This window comes from Carassius auratus, unplaced genomic scaffold (assembly GCF_003368295.1).
Source record: "Carassius auratus strain Wakin unplaced genomic scaffold, ASM336829v1 scaf_tig00025656, whole genome shotgun sequence".
NCBI lineage: Eukaryota > Metazoa > Chordata > Actinopteri > Cypriniformes > Cyprinidae > Carassius > Carassius auratus.
Genome location: NW_020525442.1, coordinates 55,541 through 79,287, shown reverse-complemented (window position 1 = coordinate 79,287; position 23,747 = coordinate 55,541). Strand labels below are relative to the sequence as shown.

The 23,747-nt window shown below is 34.5% G+C and overlaps 1 protein-coding gene across 1 annotated transcript in view; it reads right to left on the bottom strand.

The window, feature by feature from the left end:
* Window positions 1–3,847: 3,847 nt before the first annotated feature.
* The window catches only part of LOC113078388 (complexin-1-like), a 41,413-nt gene continuing 21,513 nt past the window's right edge, over window positions 3,848–23,747 (bottom strand). Inside the window, exons 3-4 of the mRNA XM_026250718.1 lie at window positions 8,130–8,305; window positions 3,848–4,197 (exon numbers count right to left, since the gene is read on the bottom strand). Of these exons, the coding sequence (XP_026106503.1) occupies window positions 4,000–4,197; window positions 8,130–8,305 (374 nt within the window). The 3' untranslated portion in view covers window positions 3,848–3,999. The remainder of the gene's footprint in view (window positions 4,198–8,129; window positions 8,306–23,747) is intronic.

Below are 23,747 nucleotides of genomic sequence, written 5' to 3'. Positions count from 1 at the left end.
TATGTATATATATATGTATATGTATATGTATATGTATATGTATATATGTATATATATATATATATATATATATATATATATATATATATATATATATATATATATATATATACATAAATAAAATTAAGATACTGTGTATTAAAAAATATAAATAAAAATAACTGATTAAGGTTTTTTATATATAAAGAATTCAATGTTTTCCAGTAAAACATCTAAAAGATAAGCCAAGATATAATTGCTTGAGAAGCAAGACAGCATAAGATCTTAAGCCTGGTTTTCATAGATTGTGTCTCAAATATATTTAGTCTTTTTGCACTGGTAGATGTTTTAAAATAGTTTATACTAAAACAGGTGAAAAAGAAATCTAAAATCTAAAAAAGTCATATTAATGATATATACTCTGAAAACAAGTCTTAGTATCAAGAGTTGCTTTTAAAGATACTAGATATATTAACTGAAAAATAATACAACATACTCATTAAAAAGACTTTTGCAGAACACACTGTAATCTATAGGAATCATATTTGTAAGATATCTTTTTGTCTTGCACATATTACCATTTCTGTTTCTGTTTTCTTTCAACCTCAGTAAGCAGCCCACCAGAAAGCAGGAACACAAAACAATTATATGAAATCACTTTATTATTTGTGTGTTGGTGATTCCATTTGGCAGGAATGTTACAGTCTAAAATCTGTCTATAACGGGCATGCAGTGAGGCCTACAGGTGGAGCGCTCAGAAAACACAGAGGACACACAGAAATATCATTTACAACCTCACCTACAGTGCACATCAGATGCATGCATACAATTCATCAACAAAGATAGAGGGAGAAGAATCTACAATGACTCAAAAAATGCACCAAATAAGAAACATAATTCTTCCAAAATACAACCATCAAGAGACAGGAACTTTAACAGATTATAGACGGAAAATCACACCGAGATAATTTATCGTTTTTAACATAGAGGAAACTGCGCAGGACGATGCAGTAGAACAGTAGACACGTACATTCAGTTAACAACAATGGAATATTTAATAATGTAACTGTGTTAGGCAGTATATTCATTAGCATCTGAGAGACACGGAATGACTTCGAGTGAATGAATGTATGATTTACATTTAGAGAACGAGATGATGACTATGCAATATTTTTTCCTTTACTGAATACAAAATATTTTGAGGGAATGGGTGAACATTTTGTAGTTGATTGTTTTCAGATTTTAAATTTAATTGTGTGATAATTTCTTTGTTCATTTTAGGAATCTGTTATGGACAATCACAAAACCCAAAGCCAAGAGAGCTGAGATGGTACAGTAATCGCATATCACACTACCTTAAACAATAATGTAAAAGAACAATATTAAAAATAAGAAATAATGGTAGACATTCTCACAAACAGGAACACTCTTTGGTTTAATAAAACAGGTGATGATAGGATGGGTTATGGGTTTCGGGCAGTATTTATTCATCAGTGCAGCTGATGGAAACTCATCACGTCACACAGATCACACTATGAGAGCGGCAGAATCAAGGGCAGTTGATAGTCATGTAGAAAAATCACCAAAATGGCAGAATTTGTGCTCAGATATGGCCTCTGTTGATTGTAAAGTACACTGAGTGGCGGAAACTTGAGATCTTAAGTCATTTGCGTCGAAGTTGGCATGTATTTCACTAACAATTGAATGTTTTTAGCTGAATCTCATATCTCGGAAAGTATTACAGCTAATCGTCACTTCTGGTGAGTAAAGGCCTTAAACACAATGGCAGTAAAATCAGACAATATTCAGGATGATTCACCACTAATATGAAATTTAGCATCTTAGCAACTGGCTAGTTTGTTTAGCTGTTGAAGGACACTGTCCTAATCAGCAAGCACATTCATATCATAAGCATTAATATATATATATACTGTATATATATATATATATATATTTAATCAACTCCATGTTCTTGTGTTATGGCAGGACAGAACGCTATGACATCACTGTGAACGTGTGCTATAAATCAAAACTGTTTTATTAACTAAACTAAGTTTTATTTTTAAAGCCATGGCTTATATGCTTTATAGAGACACTGAATATTTTTTTTTATTAATATGCACACAAGCCAATGTGGATCGGATGGAATGTCTGGAATATTCGGAATGTTCAAAACAACGGAATGGCTGCCTGAATCCTAGTATTTTTCTGAATCTGAAAATTTGCCTATGTTTAGACATACACAATGATCTGCGACTAACAGGTTTTCCTGAACGCGTTATTTACAATAATTGCGGACATAATATAATGAGAATACAAGTATGCTCTATCAAACCACGGCGTACTGTAGCTTATTTTTTCTTAATAAAAATAAGAGAGGATGGATAATACAATCTGACTCCAAGTCTTTCAAATCTGATTTTCTCATTATTGAGTAATTCAGTCCCGCTGTTTTCCCTCTTTTCAGTGCAGTTACAGCAATGAGAAATAACGTCATACATAAACAAGCAACAAGCGAGCATAAAAACACAAGCCAGATTCTTTCGTAGCTCATAAAATAAGAGCCAGGCTTCGTTTAGAGACCCTAAAAATAGGAATCTCACAACTTTCTTCTTTAGAGTTATTTGCTAAGCTCGTTTGACTGATACTAGGAAGACGACACGGCATTTGCACACAAACATTCTCTAGCAAATAAGCTGAATAAATAGCCATGAAGATTGTCTGTTATTGCTGATCTGGGATCAGACTCCCATAAACAACCAACGGACACAGGACATCTTCATTCAGAAACAAATATTGCACCATTGTCACTGTCTGTTTACGTAATGTGTGCTCACAACCACGTTGTGAGAGCTAACGTAAATAAATGTAGACACAAAGAACTAGATTCTACTGTACAGTAGTGAAGATGAAGAGAATATATATTTGTATTTATATAGCCCTATTGATCCAATTGTAGTTGTATGTGATCGATGTCACCCCTCACATTCTGAAGTACTGTAAAAAGCACAAAGAAGTCAATTCAAGATGAGCGCTAAGATAAGCGCTAAGGTTTCAATCACGGCGGCTTGCAAACACATGTGATTCCTTTTTAATAGATCAAATCCAGTTTACTAGAGTGTAATGTGAATGTGTGGCACAATGTAATGAGGGACTTGTTTTAAAGTTTAGTTACCTAAACCACAGATGTGAACAACAAGCTACTTAACACTGGTGTCTGTCGGAAAAACAAAACCCAAAACCAGTGTAATTCAGCTAAAAATTTAAAATGAAATGGGATACGGCATACTGATAAACAAAGAAAAATTGTTAGCATGCTTAGAGGAAAACAGACAGCAAAACAACCAAATCATATGTGATATCGTACGTTCCCTTCCATATTAAAGTTTTCAGTCTTATTAATCAGATATGATATGACAATTCATGATGGCAGCAGGAACTGTATACTGGTTTGGATAATAAATGAATATCCATACAGTATTTATCTATAAGTATACCACATGGATTCATCTGTAATATCTATAACAGAGCAACAATCAAAAATATGATATGATTGGAGAAATCTCTCCACGATCAATTTATGGCTTTTACTCATAGTCATTGTTATATATATATATATATATATATATATATATATATATATATATATATATATATATATATATATATACTGTATGTGTGTATATCTGTGGTCATATACATTTTTTTTTTCATTTGCTATGTACAAACAGAATTAATGAACACAGGGAATATTCTTGCTCTAAGATCCAGACTCATGGGGCATTTAATTTGTCTTTAAACAGAGTCTGATGTATGCAATGTAACATTTCTAGTGCACACATTGTATTTTCCTCATTGTTTTAATCAGAAAATGTCTATTTTTTTGTTAAAGACATGATGTGGCACAAATTTTGAGTCCAGAGATCTTTGAACATATGCGAGAGAGGGGAAGGGGAAAGAGAAGGTGGATTTCATGACATTAATGATTCCTGTTTTATTACAACATGTTGTGGAATGTTGTTACTTTTTATTGAACATATCTTGAAATGGGCCTGGGAGGAATTTCATGACGGTGTCCACGATGCTTTCCTCCTCCTCTTCTTCATTGCCGCAGCCGGCAGGGATTGCTTTCTTGGGACGGGTCAGACTGCCTTCTGATGCCTGCTCCATGGCTGCCTGGGCTTCTGCCTCCTTCTCTTCCTTCTTCTTTATACCATACTGAAAAATACACAACAGTGTGTTAGGTGTTTCCACATGTGACCTTTGGAGCCAATATCCATTGTTGTTTTTTTACTCTACAAAGATTTGCATGCAGTTTACTAAAACAAAATCCTTAGAATAGTTTTTTTGTTAAATGAAATTAACTAAATAAATAATAAATAAAAGAAGAATACAGCAAAATGACTAACATTTTAAATAAAATTACAATGAAAACAGACTGTTTTCAACTATGAAAATAAGAAATAATTCATAAAACTTATAAAACTATATCCATGATATTTTAATAAGTCTGCTTGCATGTGAACTTGTTCAAACAAACAAACAAACACAAATAAATAAATATATATATATATATATATATATATATATATTTCTTTTTTATATATATAGATAAAACATTTAAAAATAAAAATTGTCTGCATTTTAGGGTATAGGATAATGTAGTCGAAATAAGAGATTATTATGGCATTGCTTAATATGATGTTACTTGCTGTTTCCTTGCAATTGTTTGTGAATTTTGCTAGCAGAAAATGTTTTTTATATAATTTTTATTATTATTATTTATTTTTATTTTTTTTTTACAGCGTAGACCCAATGTGTGCCACCCTGATATTGTCTGGATGTCAAAATGTCATAAAACTGAAAATATATGAACACTTTGGTGTCTGGAAAGGACAGGCAATTTGCTAAATTAATGATTTGCAGGACTATTTTCTCATAATTAGCATACAAATGTTTGAGCATTGGAGACTTTTGGCTACACTCATTTCTAGATTGCCTCATGACCTGGATGTTAATTTAGAGACATTTAAATTGGAATGGTGTTGACTATGTCCATAAAACTTTGGCGTGCTGCCAAATGGCAAGTCAGTGTAATAATTTGGACCAGACAGTAAACTGAGTAATTCACAGAAGCTTCATTTAGATCTGAGACACTTTCTCATTTACAAACTAATGTCCTAATTTTAAATGGTGAGCCAAATATTGGCAAGGAAATCCACTTCATTAGAGCGCTTAGATAACAAATGGTCCATTTTTTTTTTTTTTTACTTCTGAGGCTCATTAATTCTTGCCTATTCAGTTTTATCATTTTGGCTACATTAGAAAGACCACAAATTTGTTAAGTAATTTTATATTGTGTTTATGCTTTATATATATTTTTTTGCTTTATAAGTTTTTTGTATTTTTGTTATGTTTTTGAAACCGGTTTCTTTTGCTCATGAAGGCTTTATTTAGCTGCTTAAAAAATACAGTAAAACAACAGTTATGCATTATTATTACAATTTAAAATATTTTCAAATGTAATTTGTCCCTGTGTTGGCAAAGCTGAATTTTCTGCATTATTACTCCAGTCTTTAGTGTCACATGCTTTTTCAGAAATCATTCTAATATCCTGAGGAATGCGGATGTGTAGTAATGGGTTGGAAGGAGATTTATATGAAGGCATGATGTTTAGGGCAAGGCATATATTCCTTTTAGGACTCTCTGCTGCTCTAAGACATATATAATTGTGATGTTTTGTCAATAAATTGATTAAACAATGGATGATTTCTGGCGCTGTCTACTGAGGTCACAAGCTAGCTCATGCAATCAGCAGCTGACCTTCTAAACAATGTTTATTTTTTTTTTTTGTGCTTTTCTCAAACCGTCTACTTGCAATAATTTCATCACTTATGTGCGCATGAAATCTTATTAATGCAGCTTAATCTGAGAAATACTTATGGGTTACTTGAAGAGAGTGCTTGGCATACCCTGAAGTTCAGTCATCGTGGATAAGACATAAGGACTACCCTCAGTATTGCAGTCACGTTTTGTACAGAATGTGGAGATGTTGCCTTAATCCTTGTGGTAAATTAGACCCATGGGGTGATGGCTTAGTGGAAAAATGTCAGGCTTTTTGGCCTCCCATCCTCTCAACATGGCTTTGCATAAAAATGTATCTGTTTCATTCTGGTTCTGTTTGCTCACAAGAGGAGATCATCCTCCATTTTGTGCAGCCACGCATACAATCTCTGAGACTCAGCGGCCCAAGGTAAATTATCATGACAAATTCATAAGTGGCAAGTCTATTAATAATAATTTGTGGCTCTGACTTTAATACATTAGATGAAGCAAATGTCCTTGATGCCATTTAAGCAATCACACATTTTTGACCTATCTATCTATCTATCTATCTATCTATCTATCTATCTATCTATCTATCTATCTATCTATCTATCTATCTATCTATCTATCTATCTATCTATCTATCTATCTATCTATCTATCTATCTATCTATCTATCTATGATCCTTCAGATATCATTCCAATAAGCTAATTTGCTGTTCAAGAAACATTTATTGTTATTTTATTATTATTATTATTATTATTATTATTATTATTATTATTATTATTATTATTATTATTAGTAGTAGTAGTAGTAGTGGTAGTAGTAATAATGATAATAATAATAATAATAATAATAATAATAATAATAATAATAATAATAACAAAAAAATAATAATTGTAAAAATACTTTACAATAATATTGTTTTTGTTGTAATTTGGATCAAATAAGTGCAGGCTTGGTGCAGCAGAAGAGACTTCTTTAAAAACATTAAACACACACACACATCCCATAGGCGTAATGGTTTTTATAATGTAGAAATTGTATATTCTATCGTCCTTCACCAACCCTACCCCTAACCCTAACCCTCACAGGAAACTTTGTGCATTTTTACTTTCTCAAAAAAAACTCATTCTGTATGATTTATAAGCGTTTTGAAAAATGGGGACATGGGTTATGTCCTCATAAGTCACCCTCTCCTTGTAATACCTGTGTCATACCCATGTCATTATACAGAGTTGTGTCCTGATATGTCACAAAAACATGCCCACACACACACACACACACACACACACACACACACACACACATATATATATATATATATATATATATATATATATATATAATATTTTAAGTTATATATTTGTTTTCATTGTTATAAATATTAGATATTATGTGTCTGTTTACTTATTAATAAATATTATTATTATATGTTAATACATTAAAACATTAGGCCTATTACTGGCAATAACTGTTATAAAAATTATTAACAAACAAATATGTAAATTATAGCAATAATAAACATATATAACATCTATATTTATAAAATTATGATTATTTTATTAAAAATAATTAAAAACAGATAACCAATAAATTAACATTTCTATTTGATTATAAGTGGAAATTAATTAATCTATATTCTATATTAATAAACATCAACTTATATAGCATTTCATATTGTAATAATGTTTATTGTAATGTACATAATGTAATTAAGATTTAAAATACAACAATCTATTATTAGAATAATATTTCTATTTTCATAATCCCTGGGTCTTTCCTTCCATGACACCTCTTCTTTTTTTTCTTCTTCTTCTTCACATTGTCACACAGAAAAGCAGCCATATGGTGGTATGAGCGCAGGGACTGAAGCTTAGTCAATCTCCACAGCCTCTATAGTAATGGAATGCTTGCCAGAGCTAGACTGTTATTTTTCCAGTCCCTCTGGTTCACAGCGTGCGCCTCAGGGCCCGTCCATCCCCATACACAGCGTACCACTCAAGTGCTACAAAGCAGCATTCAGCCTCCTCAAGAGTGAAACTAACAAAGAAACCCCCATAAATAACTTTCACTTCATGTACTTATGTAATGTATAATTCTATAATGTCATTCAACCACTACTTTTTAGTTTTAGTTATTGGGTAACTTAAACTAAATAAAAATGAGAAAGGCTGCTAGGCCACTATATAGCTGAATTAAAATAAGTTTCAGTTTTCTTTTTATGTTATTTAAGTGAATGTTTATGATAATTACCCTAACTATGATCATATAAACATTTTGACACCTCATAACAGTGGACAATTATTTCACGGTACATTTACCTTATCCCTGATGCCCTGTCGAAGTGATTCCCTCTCCGCTTCCATTTTTGCATACTTTGCCTTCCTCTCCTCTTCCTGTTGCCTCAGGGCTTCCTGTCTTTCTTCCTCCTTTCTCTCGGCATCAGGGTCCTTCTCCTCCTCGCCCCCCAGCATTTTCCCCATGTCTTTGGTCGCCCCTTTGAGAACAAAAGAAGGAGAGAATAAGGAACAGAAAATCCCGGACTGCATTCAGGTCACTAAAAGGGACTTCCAAAGACAATTGGAGGATAACCTCTAATACAAGGTGAACTGAAAAGCTGATAAATTAGTTCTCACTGTCATCCAGTTTCTTTTATAAATACTCTCAATGACGACTGTTCTCTTTGTCGTCAAGACATGCAAGTAGGGCAGCCGCCAAGAAAAGGACAATGGGTCAGATTGTTATAACAAAAGGACTCCATTAGGACCAGGAGAATACAGGAATTTGACAAAGCAGATAATAAGTTCTGATTGCGTCCGCAACTCACATTCATCAGTCATCAGATATACAGTGTGACTATGTGAGACCTTGAGTATCTCTCCACTGGTTGGTCAAACCTTATCATTGCGACACAATTACTTTTGTTATAAGTGAGTAATTAGAAGTTAGCAAAAGACAAGTGCTTAAAATACATGATATGTAAAAATTGATAGCCTGAATGCACTGTAAGTCGCTTTGGATAAAAGCGTCTGCTAAATGCATAAATTTAATTTTAATTTAATTTTTAAAATCACACGTACAGTATCCCTTCAAGAGCAGCCAGCTAACACAGTCCTAAAATACAGACACTGACACTAAATAAAACCTTAAATCAGGGCAAATAGTGGAAACAATGCATTGATTTAGCATAAGATGAACATTCATTATCATGATATTGTAAGCTCAGAAAAACGAATCTGCATTTACATGAATTGTAATATGTTTCAGTGTTAATTAATAACTTTGCATTGCGCCGCTTTCTGTACATATTCATTTACCAAATGTTTTTTTCCCCTAAAAAACTAATAAATGTAAAGTATAATGTAAAATATTTATAGAATTAGTGCACAAACAGGATTTAAACAAGTGCAAAAAGATCCATGTTACTGTCTTTTTTGACTGAATTGCTTTTGTCATCGTTAATTCATTTGATGAATTCATAAAAAAGTAAAGCAGAAATATGGCAATTCAGTAACAATGAGCTTTCAGATCTAAATAATATTTGTGACATGATACAATCATATTAATTCAGGGTAGAAAGTCTACAATTCATGGCATCAAGTGTGGCATACACTGCAAAAAAAAAAAGATTCAAAAAGATTCTTACTCTGTTTTTTTAGTTTTCCAATACAAAATTTTAAGTCAAGAGTCAAGATACATTATACTTACATCAAGATACAAGATACTTAAGATACAAAGTAAATATATGAAGAGTTTGGTTCCAAAACACAATAAATTCATTTTGATTAATTTGAGTAAAATTTAGTTTTCTTTATCAAGATGAAAACCACTATTTTCTGTTTCAAACCTTCACATAGGATCTTTAGTTTATAATAACATTAAAAATCAAAATCCAGGTTTTGATTTTCAAAGATTTATTATAAAATTGTATATTTTTTCCCCAAAATGCAATAAATTCAAGATACTGTTTATTTCTCAAAATTCAATACATCCATCGAATCAGTATGAAAGTTATTTTTCATATTGGAACTTTGAAAATACACAACATAGTAAATTGATCCACATATGATAAGCCTCTGAACTTGGTCAATACTAATTATATTATATCATAATCAATACTTATATACAGGCACTGGACTAAAAATAAATACATTAGTCATCACTTCCAAAATGAATTCATCGGATTCAAACTGGATAAAAAGTGTCTGGCAAATGTAATAAGATCTGATGACACTGTAAGGGGTTTGACTGTAAAACAGGTTTTACCACTACATTTATCTGAAGCAACTGAAATTCCATTACTGTGTCATTGCTAATGCCATGCTCTACAGTGTAAGAAAAAAAATCCATAGAAGAAACAGAAAAGGTACTAATATATGTATATATATATATATATATATATATATATATATATATATATATATATATGTGTGTGTGTGTGTGTGTGTGTGTGTGTGTGTGTGTGTGTGTGTGTGTGTGTGTGTGTGTGTGTGTGTGTGTGTTAACTACAGTATATATATATATATATATATATATATATATATATATATATATATATATATATATATATATATATACTGTAGTTAACATTCTATTGAAGTAGCATAGAGAAAAATGCAGTTGGATAAGGCTTTAAACACACTTTAGTTATCCGATTATTATTATTTTTATTATCTTGTCAATAATACTCAAATAATAGTACAAATAGCCACATTCAAAGCTATAGTTTTTGTCCCACTGCCAGCTTCGTGACGAGTTACTGTAGGCTGACATAGCAGAACAGAAGTTATCCAAGTTCATGCAATATGTATTTATGTCACGTCAGTTTGTGCTGGGAGACAGAACGGCATGTAAATGCATGAAGGGTTCTGTTTTCAGTCCAGGAGTTTTGTTCTCCCTCGATCAGTAGTTGAGGGCGGCACACTGCCATTCCACTGGTCCATGAGGTCTGCATTCAACCTGCGTGACACATGGTCTCGCATTTACTGCTCTCTTGCAATTGATTTTAATGAGTGCTTGGTCTCTCTGACAGCAGAGATGTTTAAAGACTTCAGCCTTCTCTTTCATCAACCCTGGCTGTTCCTTAACTTCATGTGTACTTGCGAGTTTGGACGAGCAAGCTTATATTTACTCTGGTACTCTGGGTTGCTGAGCATAGTCATCTGCTTTTTGTCAGGTGTTCATGAGAGACCCAGTTTACGGTTAGTGTACGCAAGAGTCATAGCGAAAGTTGCTGATAACTAGATAGTAATACAATTTAAGTCACAAAAACATTGATATTCTACAATTCATCATAATTTGTTTTTGATGTTTTAATGTAAAAAATAAAAATAAACCCATAAAATGTACGTAAAAATACTGTACAGTTTACAATTTACAATATAAGGTGTATTTTTTATATTCTATCTGATGTGATACCATTACATTTGTACTAATAAACTATATATATAATGATGTACTGATATAATAATACAGTACATAATAAAAGAGACACATGATTAGTTATGCAGTAAGCATTAATTTAACAGCAAGAGGTGTAACATAAAAAAAGTAAATGCACATAATTCAAAACAAAAACTATCGAGAAACATAATTATTTAAACCGAATACCATCAAATGTAAAATTGTGGGAATGTCAGTTTATGGTTTTTCTCTGTAAATTATAAGAACTATACTTTGTATAGTAAGGGAACTTGCTGGTAACCAATTAATTTTTTATTTGTATTTATTTATTCATATATTTTATTTATTTTTACCAAGGCCAAAACAGGCTAATAGCACATGCTAAACCTTTTTGTAATGTTTTTTTCGTTCAAAAGACTCCACAATCAACTTGCAAAGTCATTTTCATCTGATTCCATCTATTATAGTAAGCTCCACTTTTTTGATTCAATTAATTTTGGATAAATCAAAGTTCAGCCCTATGTTTTGTTCTGAGAATATCCTGTTTTTTAAATTAAAATGTACTGTAAATCACATTGGTTGATTTTACATTTAGCTGCATGATGTGAGGTCAGAGCACAAATTTCTATCACAAACTGATTGACATTTCTGTATGACTCACTTCAGTCTTTCTGTAATTCCAACGAAATGAAACAATTATCCACACTCATATCACACTGGAGCCAGCCATTCTGCTTCAGCACAATCAATAGGTTAGTAAGAGGCAGAATTGTACAACTTTATAAACTTGAACAAAGCATGCCCATAAGGACTTTAGGCTTACTACTGCTCTCAAATTGACTTCTGAGAAGACTGAATGAGTTTGTGCAAAACGGGAAAAATGAGGGGAAACATTTGTCTCCCTCTTTTTTAAATCCATTGATTTCAGAACAGTTGATTTGGGGTTTTAATTTTAGGGTTGGAGCAACCTATGAAAACTGACACGGTGGTGACTGAACTGAAACTACCCACCAGTGCATCCATGGAAAGGATAAGCTGACATAACTGAAAACTTGCTGAAATGAGAGATTCTGTAGAGAGCTGTCACCCTGAATTACCAGTCAAGTGCAGAGTATATCCCTGTGTGAAACAGCTTTAGCAAACGCGAGTTTTGAAATGAGAATAGCTGGTATGTATTCACAGAGAATATTTTTGGCTGCAGTAGGTGAATGTCTTGAAAGTACAAATAGTGCTTCACTGCAAAGTATATTTTGCTTCCAGATTGCTCTTTTGAATTGCTCAGAATGCTCTGTATTGGTATCATTTCAGTGTAGGAGAGAACAGAGTAACACATGGTATGTGTGGCTTGAATTTTGCAGGGCACTCACTTAAATGGGTCAAACCAAAGTCATTTTTATCAATTCTGTGTTTATGTTATAAATATTTTATCTTTTTAAGAGAGTTTGGCATTTAAATCAGCATGTGTAACCCGTTTTATGTACTTTACTTTTGTATAATGTGAAAGACTTCTAAGTACAAGAGGATTTTCAACAGGTAAAACTCCAGAGTAATAGCCCATTCACAACATGGATAAAAATAACTATAAAGTTTGTATAATCATTTGCATTCTCTGATAATAGTTAAGTCCACATCATGACTATACAATAAAACTAATGACACAGATACGATATTGGTGGGTCAATCTCACAAAGATTTTCTTTCAGCTAATGAACAATAAATCATTAACACCAATTCAGAACTTTATGGAAGCTTGTCTCCACCATGGGATAAAAAGGTAATTGCGACATTTTAGCTCACAATTCAGACTTTTTTTTACAATTCTAAGAAGACATTTTTAAATCAATTACCTTATTAATTCCTAATTCCATGGTGAAAAAACAAGTTACACACAGAAATGCAATGTCAGAATTCTATTAAAAAAGTTAGAACATTTTCAAACTCAGACCTTTGAGATGTAAATATCTTTAGATGTAAATCTATATAGATTTTTTTTCTTTCTGACCTTTTTTCTCCGAATTGTTAGTTTATATCTCACCTTTTCCTCAGATTTTCAAGAAAAAAAGTGCAAAATGTGAGATTAAATGTTGCCGTTACGTACATTAATTCATTCATTCCCATGGCAGACATGGCCTTCCACAGAATCCGTCCTCGGATGTTGGAGTGGACGCTAATATACAGTAGTTATTGATATGATTATCTTTATAGTCATCAGTTTTGGTGAGATTGGCCTTTAAGACTTGATTATATCTATTGGGAAGACTGAACTGAATCTAAATGAAAATGTAAAATACTCATAATAAACTCAAAACAAATAATAACCTTGGTTGGACTATATGCTCTAACTAAATAATTTTAAAGGAAAAACTTGTTTCAAAGATACATGACAACATCCACTCAACTTCCAGTCCAATTAATATTAACCATTTTCCCCAACGTTTTTGAAGATCATCACAGGTGAAAGCTGTCGCTCTGTTCTCCTGTAACTTAAGTGTTTTCCATTATCTGTTTTTAATTAGTGCTGTTTTCACTGGCTTGGCACTGGCTCTTGTCTCTACACTGTTAATCTGCGCTCCTGAGGCTAATTAGCTCATCTGATCGTGACAAAGTCGCCGCGTGACACACAAACTCTTTACGGAGTCTCTGTGCGACATAGCGCTATCTACTGCTCAGGCGCTCAAGCAGACCAGATCAGAGTCCCTTAAGTAAATCTCTTCATAACAAGCTGCTAACCACGCTAAAGCTACATTGTTCAAGGGTCTCCTCTATGTGACATTGCACATCTGTCGGCCGGGAGGCATTGAAAGATGCCTAAGTGATGCTTGAATTTGAAAAATGGAACAGTCACATGGGTTGGAAATGGACTGTGTTACATAAAAAGAGTGTGTTTGCATAAGTATGTGTCTGTTGTAGCGGAAAAAGTGATGGAGATGGCATACTTGACAGGTGGCATATCCTCATACCTTTGTGTGGTTGTCAGTGTGTGTCTTTGTGTCCTTACTGTGAGAGGAAGTGTAGGTAGATGAGAACAAAATGTGCACTCTTTACCTGAGTGCCTGTGCAGAAAAGGAAAACCTAGCCGTAGGGCCGTGCGGTATGTGTCGTGTGATAGTTGAAATGTGTCAGCTGATGGAGAATATGCTAAACCGTTTATACCAGTCTTTTTATGGCCACTATCTATCTATCTATCCTGAGTGTATGTCTCATGATTCTGACATGTTTTTTTCTCTCTCCAAATTAAGAGATATAAAGACAGAATTCATCTTTTTTCATGCAATTCTGAGTTTACATTTCACAATTTTGAAAATTTGAAAATTGTGAGAAAATGTCGCAGTTAACTTAAAAAATAGATTTCTCAAGTGGCAGATGACAACTGGAATGTGTGCTTATATTTGTTATTCTATCCATCACTTTATACATCTTTCTAGCTTACTGGTTTTTCTGTGTTCCAATCAGTCTACTGATCCATTCCTCCCTCCATCCATCAGCCAACGAACCAACCTATCCATCCATTCATCCATCCATCTATCTTATTATCTTATGTACTCAGGCACACACAGACACTCACACACACATACACACGTTTGTTTCTGTGATTTGTGGGGACTTTCCATAGACTTCTATTACTTTTATACTGACCAAATGATATTTTAATATTTTAATATTGTAAATGTTGTGCATAAATGTATCCCACTAGACTCTCTGTGCATGTGAGTATCTGTGCCTGGGTGTGTGAAGGTCATCCTCACACTGAAGGACTGTGAGTGGGGTGATCAAGTCCCCCATGGAGCCCGGGCACATGGAGAGAGCGCAAACTCAAGGACTCTGTGTTCCTTTCTTGCTCCATCTGTCTTTATCTTGCACCTGCTAAACAGCGAGAGCCCAGCGGCACACCCTGCTCCCTTTGAAGACATTAATGTCCACCGACAGATCAGATACCACACAGGACACCCACAAACACTGTCTCTTCCACAATGCCACACAGCAGAAAGGGCGCGACCTCTCCACTACTCTCCATATGTTACCGGCAATCATGTGTCTTCTGTGACGTATTCAATCCATCCCAATTAAATGATGATTTATGGTGAAGGTGCTTCAACCTTGAAAAAAATCCAATTAACGTTATGAGGCTTTGAAAACAGATATTTTTTTTTAACTTAGCATCCTCTCCTCAATTGTATCCGTAACTCCAAAATAATGATGGCTTCGATCATAAAAAGTTTCATGCGCTCCTGAATTCTAACAGATTCTGGACAGTTTCTCTTCCCTTATTTTATTTGATTTTTTTACTTACTATATATATCCTCCCAATTCCAAGTGTTGAGGAAACCAAAAAGAGAAGAGCAGAGAGCAATCAGCTTCAGCGGTGTGATATATGTGTCTTTCGAGAGAGGTCAAGTAAACTAAGAACTGTGCAAAAGCCTGGAGCCAAAATGGAAGGATGGTGCCAGTATTCCATGCTCTAATGAGAGGTGGATTTTTTTTTCTTCTTTGGGACAAGGTTAAAGGAAGTGAGGTCTATCTCCTAAATCTCCCAAGAATAGATAGGCGAAGGTGTCAGGAGTACTATCACGAAAGCCTTTTATCACCCATTCTCTGCCATTATCTTCCCTAACCAGCGTGTGAAGTCCCAGGAAATAGGACTGATTGTGCAGGGATGGACTGATCCATCACTGGTCTGGGACATTTTACAGGTCACTGTCTGTCTGCAGAAGCAGCAATTGTGGCTGTTAATCTATCTATCTATCTATTGTTCTCTTATACCATCTGAATTCACTTCAAGGTATCACTCCCTTTCTCTTCTTCAAAATCATATTTGCAGCCTCTCTTCTCTCGTGTAGATCCTCCACCTTTAGTCGTGCGTGCTGGAAGTACTGCAGTCCCGGGCAGCTCAGCATGCTGATCTTGGTGGGCTGCCAGAAATCGTGTACGACTGCAGCTGCCTCTCTCACACTCTATTACTTTCATCTTGCTGGGTACAGCGTTATGGCAGGAAGGCAAGAGCACCTCGTCCCTCAGTACTGAGAAACAGACAGAACCCAATCCGCAAAATCTTAACCTGGGGCGAAAGAATTATTCGAATGAAATTCAAAGTGCTGCCAACGTAGCCCATTGATTGCCCTTCACCACAGATGCGGTGTCATATGTAAAGGCTCAGCACAGGGAAATGAAAAGGAAGAAAGTGGAAAGAGGATTGCTTTTGGGGACTGGAGTCCATGGGATATTTAATCTTCAGCTGAAGGATTCAGGGACGCTACTTTGTCTCTGTAATGGAAGCCTGATCAGAAGACCTTATGTTCTTGTAACTTTGAAAATACTTTCAAGGGTCTATGACGAACTTGTCTAATCGAATCTAGTGTGGTTACCTTGCATACCAATTACCAAGGATCTAAATGACACCTCCTGCCTAGTGTCCTCTGTTCTGGTGTATAAAGGCAAGAGGGAATATTTCATAGGCGATTATTTTTAAATTCAATACTTTTTTGCTGGTCTGCTCAGATAAATGATGGAGGATATAAGCCCTGAAAAGAGTGCAGAACAAGATTAATGGGGAGAAAAATTACTTCCTTCACAAGGAGGTTGTAAGAATGGATCCTACATGTTGATGTTTAAGAACTAAAGTAATTCATCACCTAAAAGCATCTTGGCCGACTTTGCAAATGCCAAAGGAAAAGATTTAAAAAAAAAAAAAAAATTATTATGATATGGCACCCACATTCTTATTTACTAAAGCACGTAGGATGTCAATATGTTGCCTTGGATACACCAAATGCTTGTGGAGCTGTTTAATTATGCTGTTTTCTTTCATGTTTCTGTCATTTGTGACCTTGAACATTTTCATGAGACTATTTTTTTTTTCAGGCAATCTGTGCTCTTGTATGAAAATGTATATGGCAGTCAAACAAAGCTCTGCTTTAAGAGTTTAACTGAAGAAAATTGCAAAAGCATAAGATGAAATTAAAGTATATATATATATATGATTAAAAGAGCTTTGATAATTTTGTAGCGAGTAACACGTTTCAAAGCATCTTCTGAGAGCATTTTGATGTTTCTCCACACCTGTGAACAGAACAAGAATTTTAAGGAAAAAAAACATATAATAAGCCAGCCTACTCTGTGTAATTAAGGTATCTAACTCACCTATTTACTCTATAATTTAAAGAAACCAATGCAAATGAACTATAATTAGATAAGTCTCATTTCATTTGCATATCAGGTGCAGCTACACATACCCCTAATTGTGGATTCGGCAGCCAATTAAAAATGCTTCTCTGGCAGGGTCACAGAGATGGAGCTGGTGGTTAACACCTACTCTAACACATTTACACATTAGCATTCAACTAACCAGCAACTGGTCCGGACTCACTTACAAATTATATGTTGCATGTTTGCATTGTGCTCTCTTAATTGTCTTTGTCTAAGACCGTTAGGACTTTTCTTTGGGCGGCTAATTGGTATTAAGACTTTTAAGTCAGGAATGTTTAAATAGTTTTTTTAACTTTCTTTTCATGCTTCTTATTTCCGCCGCTGGTAAAGTGTTAATAGGGTAGAGTGTTCATGTGTGATTTGTCTTCTAGTGTGGTGCGCTAACACACTGTGAGAATAGATTCAGATGTGCAAATTAACACATACCTGTGCAATGCATCTGCAGTACATCTTTTGTGCTTGCACATATACGCTGTAAAATACACCTCCATTATATTTTAGAGTAGCTTTTAATTAGGTTGTTTTTTACTAAAAGGCAACAGGGGCAACCTACAGGATGGTGTTAAAAGCACAGCAACACGTTTTATTTCAATCTGTACTTCAACTATGTTCAAATAAAACAACTGGTGTGTTCATTTCTCATGAATTCAATACATTTAAGTAAAAACAAAATAGCATGTGTATCATAGTGCCATCAAAAGGATAGTTTTATTTGCGGTGCCTTTTCACAGCTTATTAGAATTGCTTGAGCTCTTAGTTATGTTTAAGGGAACCAAATTGAAGAAATTAAAGCAGTAAATAAAAAGTATAAAATTATACTTTTGCTGCATAAAATTGTATAATATACTCTAAATGAAACGGAATAGTAACGCCGATAATATGATCTTGGAACAGTTTGAGAAGAAATATGTTTATTTCAGTGTTAATACAGTATTTGGGATATTAGCTGTGTCCAATTCAGCTGCTGCATCAAGAATACAGACTTCAAAGTTTACAGCTTAGTTTACCATTTATGGTCCATTTATGTACATCATAAAAATTATCTATAAAATAGCATCTTAGTAAGATAAGTAAAACATTTGTTGTTGTTGTTTCTTAGTTAAAAAATTCCTTGAAATCCACCGCTTTCACTGATGAGCAGTGAATATTCAGATAGTCTAAGGATCCATTTATTGTATCCTTCATGGCCTGGGAAACAAAGGATGACTTTTGAGGCCACATTTGAAGGAGCTTTCAAAATGGAACAGCCTTCATCATGCAGCTGTGGCACATTTAATCTTTGAATGCAGCTTTCAAAGGATGCAGACTCTGAATTGGGAAACAGCTATTATTTATCTTAGAAATCAAAGAGGTCTCTTTTATGATCTTTTGATGGGTTTAAATGTTTACTTTTAAGTGTAACTTTATGCAGGTTTGTATGCTGTAGCAGCAGTAGTGCCATTACTATTCTCTGCATCTGATTGGTGTTGCTAAGATCATATTATTTTCATGACTGGAGGCCATGCTGTTGGTTTCACTGCTGAGCTCTTTCCTTTCTCATTTCTAGTTTTTGAAGTTTCTTTTTATTTTTTACTGTAGCTCATAATAGTATGTATTGTTAACCTGTGGTTTTTAAATAATGGAAATTTGTAGAGGTGGAATAGCTTTTTTATCATAGTAGGAGTTTCGGTTAGGTTAACTACACTAGCTCTGCTTATAACATGTCAGCATTATGTAAGAGTGACTGATAGCTCATTACTGGGCCTGGTAAATGTCAAAATAGGTTAAATAAGGTCAGGCTTAAGGTCCACTGACTGACACAGATAAAGGTCACAGAGAAAGGTCAGAATCAATGATTTGCCATTAGGACAGAATTATTTGAGCACTCAAGAAACCAACAGCAGGTTGCTAATATTAAAGGAAAAAGACTATTTTTTTGCTTCTACTCTCTGTGAATACAAGAAGAAACACAAAAACATAAAAACATTACATTTTTCAGCAATGGTATTACATATGGAGCAAATGAAATCGCTAACAATGAGGTCAAAAACATTTTTCCTTTAAAATGAGTTAATTATTCCTATAGCAGACTTTTTTCCCCCTTGTTTTAAGTATAAACACTCTCAATTCTGATCATTTTTCCAGAAAACAAGACTAAATACCTTGAGTAATTTAATCTGTCTGAACAAAAGTCTTTATATTTTTGCATTATAAATCAAGTCAAAAATAAGTAATCTTATTTGGGAAGGGTTTGGGAAACAAAGCATTATAAACTTTATCAGTATGGCTCATGAATATTAATTAGGTGACAATGTTCACCAAGTAGTCCTGATTTGCTAATAGATTGGAAGAAGGTATTAATAAAGTCTCACAATATGCCCCCATTATATCTATCAAAGACCAAATAACCTGAGCTTAGTTTTTCCCATTGTTTTTAAAGCTCTTTTCTTCTTTTGTATGCCAACAATTCTTTTTAATTTCCTGTAAGAGGTTTCAGGAGAAGCACTGGAAACAGTTCTTGATACTTGGACCAAGTAATAGGTATGTTTCATGAGCTATAAATGAGAAAAATCGAAACCCCTCAAATTCTCCTCTCTTGTTCTCTGTCACTTGACTTGATATTGTAAAGTATTAGCCATCTAAATTTGCCTTTTCGGTATCACTTTAGTATAGGGTCCAATTCTCACTGATAACTAGTTTCTTATTAGCATGTCTATTATTAAGATATTGGCTGTTTATTAGTGCTTATAAAGTACATATAATGCATGAAATCCATAATCCTACCCAATACCCTAAACTTAACAACTACCTTATCAATTAATAATAAGCATTAAATTAGGAGTTAATTGAGCCAAAAGTCATAATTAATGGTTAGTTAATAGTGACAATTGGACCTTAAAATAAAGTGTGACCACCTTTTCTTATTGTGTGCAAACATATCCTCCACTGTGACTCCCAGAAATCAGCCATCGATCTCGCAGTTCTGTTCTGATTCCCAAGATAACTAACACCATTATTCAAATTTGGGCTCGCCTACGTCCCTCCCAGCCTCTGCCTGTGTGTGACGGAATTTGTTTGCATTCAGTTAATCGTGAGATCTATGAAAACTCATTCGAGGACAATCCCATTCCCAGCATGACGCTCATGAGAACGCTATGGATGGGTCAAAGCGACACTCGAAAAGCCCTCGAGTGAGTCTCATCAGAATACATTATTCAAATGCACAGTGTTGGTTAAGCAGCTTGGTATTTGCCCTCCTCTTTCATCTTTTTCTCCCAACAGCTTTGAAAAAAAAAGCCATTTGGCGAGACATATTGAAGCATGCATTGAGCCAATAAGCCAAGGTCAAGGACAATTGCACTCCATGCAGGTCACGTCATTTGTCGATTCACAGGATTAGACTCACTTTATCTTGCCGACACCATTAAGGTGAAGCTGTGCTGTTTGGCCTGCTGAAAAGAACAGGGTAGCTGGCCACCTCAAGGCTTCTTATCTAGTTTAACCAGAAATGAATGAGAAGTATTACCAGTTGGATTGCATGGTTTGTTGGTCAACCAGCTAGTCCAGCACAAAAAGTACTTAATTTAACTTAATATGTAGCTTTATTAGGGCTGTTGATTTAACTAAATAATTTATTTTATTAAAATGCCCCATATGGGTTTTTGTCTTATATTTATATCATATAGTTTAGTAATATCATATGAACAAGAGTGCTGTTTTCCCGAATATACAGTACATAGTAGTTAAGGCCACCTAATATCCAGTGGGACCAAATTATCAATCCAGAATCCTTTGACAGTCTGAATAGAGGCCCTTTTCTGTGTTTCTTATCTGATCCAGAAGAATAGCATTTATCTATTCTGTTCAAGGCATCCAGGTATTCATCAATCTGAGGTGTTTGCTAATTGCAGAGGGACCGGACCTTGACCTGATTATTAGCTTACAATCTGATTCAGAGTTATGCAGAGTCTCAATGAGGGTGTGATTCTGCAGCCGCTCTCCTCTGAGTCCATAAATCCTGTGTTAATATGGCAGTTATAGTGTTTAGGGTTTGTCCTCTAAACCATTGAGGCCACTGAAACCACAGCAGTGCACAAACAACTCACAAGCATTTGATCCAAAAATCCCCATGTTCTCCATTACAGTGGTGAGAAGGATAGAGTGTACTTTCAAGACAGTACTGAATTTCTAATGTTTTATTGATGATGAGTTCTTTTTAGCACCTTGTCAAATTAAGAAAGCCACTGAAAAGAACAAGTGAGTGTATTGACTCTGCATTAAATCAATAGTATGAATCTTAGTGGAAATTACACAATGGTGAAGCACATTTATAGAGTTTATTGTTGATGTGTTGATTGGGCTTTTACCAAGCACAGTTAGCATAATGAAAATAAATCTTGATGACTTTTTGTCTAAACTCAAGTGTTTTTGTGATAAATAAAGGTATAATGAAGTATGACAGTTTGTTTTTGTCAGTGTACTTTCACATAGTGATTTGAACAGAATATGTTCAAGTAGCCTACTCTCTGGTCTAGTCAAAGTCATAGTTTTGCCTTGTTTCGTGTTTTTGATTATTGCCTGTGTGTTTTGAATATCCCGTGTTCTTAGCCCTGTTTGGATACTGTTTGCCCCAGCCTGGGGTGCATTTTCCAAAACCATAGTTGCTAACTGGTTGCAATGCAATTTTCCATTGCCAACCAACTAAGTTGCTAACAGGTTAGCAACTATGGTTTTGAGAAACGCACCCCTGGATTATTGCTTGTGTTTTCAGATTACCCCTTTTGCCAAGCCCTCTCGATTTTGTTAGCCATCGATTGACCATGCCGCTTTGGATTACTCTTGTCTTCCCCGTGATATACCTGTGTGCCATTGTTTGACACTTGCCTGTTTTGACCATGTTTATGAATAAAGCTCTGCACATCTCACATCTCATCAGCTCCGTTACAATTTGGTTACTCCATCTAGCCAATACAACTTTTGTTTGCAAGCATCTATTTGGTGTCAAATTAAATACTCTAACTTTGTTTTTACTTTGTTTAGTTTTTTTTGCATGTGAAATCTATTTTCTTTCTCAACTTCATACACAAATGGGCACACTTCTTAATTGAGAACACAGGTTATGCACAAGTTTATCTATTATTAATTTCACATTTTATCATGTTTCATAAATGTGTATGTATGAAAGTGAACATATATTAAATAGGGATCACTCTCTGTCTCTAAGGCCTGTTATCTATCAACTTCAAAGTTCCAAATGTGCAACCCTGTCTTCAAAACCCAATGAATATCACACACAGAAGTTGAAATTTACAATTAGAAATTGGGGCAGAACAATAAAATATTGCAGTGGAATATATAACAGATGATATAAGGAACTCTCTCCACATCATGCACTAGTGTTATCTCAGTTCTCTGTGTGTCAAGCTGTGCTGCAAGATGTACAGTGTACAAAATGTTCAAATGTTTCAAGGACAGTTGGTGACCTGACAAATATTCAGAGTTATTTCAAATGTCTTATTACTGAAAGGGAAGATTCTATAACTGCTTGCCAAGCCTCTAAGGCATCAGTTTTTTAAATATCAAGAATTCCCCAATGTTAATGACTGGACAAGGACATTGAAACAAAGAGAGCCAAGCAATATGTTGTAGGTTTTGATTTATGCTGACTCATTCACCATGAGGACCTTCTTCTGGCTTGCCCAGGAATATCAATAGCTATATCTTGCAGAACCAGGCTGTTTATTACTCCCAGTGTTCCAAGCTTCCGTTTGCTATTGCCTCGTTTGGCTCATCTTTCACAGAAAATGTTTTAGACAAGGACAGAAGCAATGGTACATGAATACCCAAAAGGCACAAGAGGGAGGTCTTATTTTAACAGCTCTCCCTTTTGTATCCAGACTTTAACTTTGTTCTCAAGGCTGTCAGGGTTTGAAGAGCAGTGCTGGGGTTTAACATGTTAAAAATATATATATTGAATTTTTTTTTTTTTTTTTTTCAGTAATGAAACAGTTCTTAAATAACCTTTTGTGCAGTATAAAGCTTCCGTGGATGTCTGTTTCTGAAGCAAGAGTTGAGGAATTACCCGCCTGACACTGTCTTCCAGGAAATGTACTTAAGATAGTATTGATGAATTAATATATGGATAAAAGATGACATTTCCTATGGTAGGATCATAGATGAACCTCTTGCGATTCGTTTAACCACAGATCCTCACTTTTCATTCAGTCTTGCAGGCACATTAAGTGTTGGAAGCCTTATACATGGCATTTGTATCATGATAAACCCAGAAAGCTCAGTCTCTCCTCGAGTTATCTGGCTTAACACTCAGTGAGCCATACGGTGAGTGTGTTGAC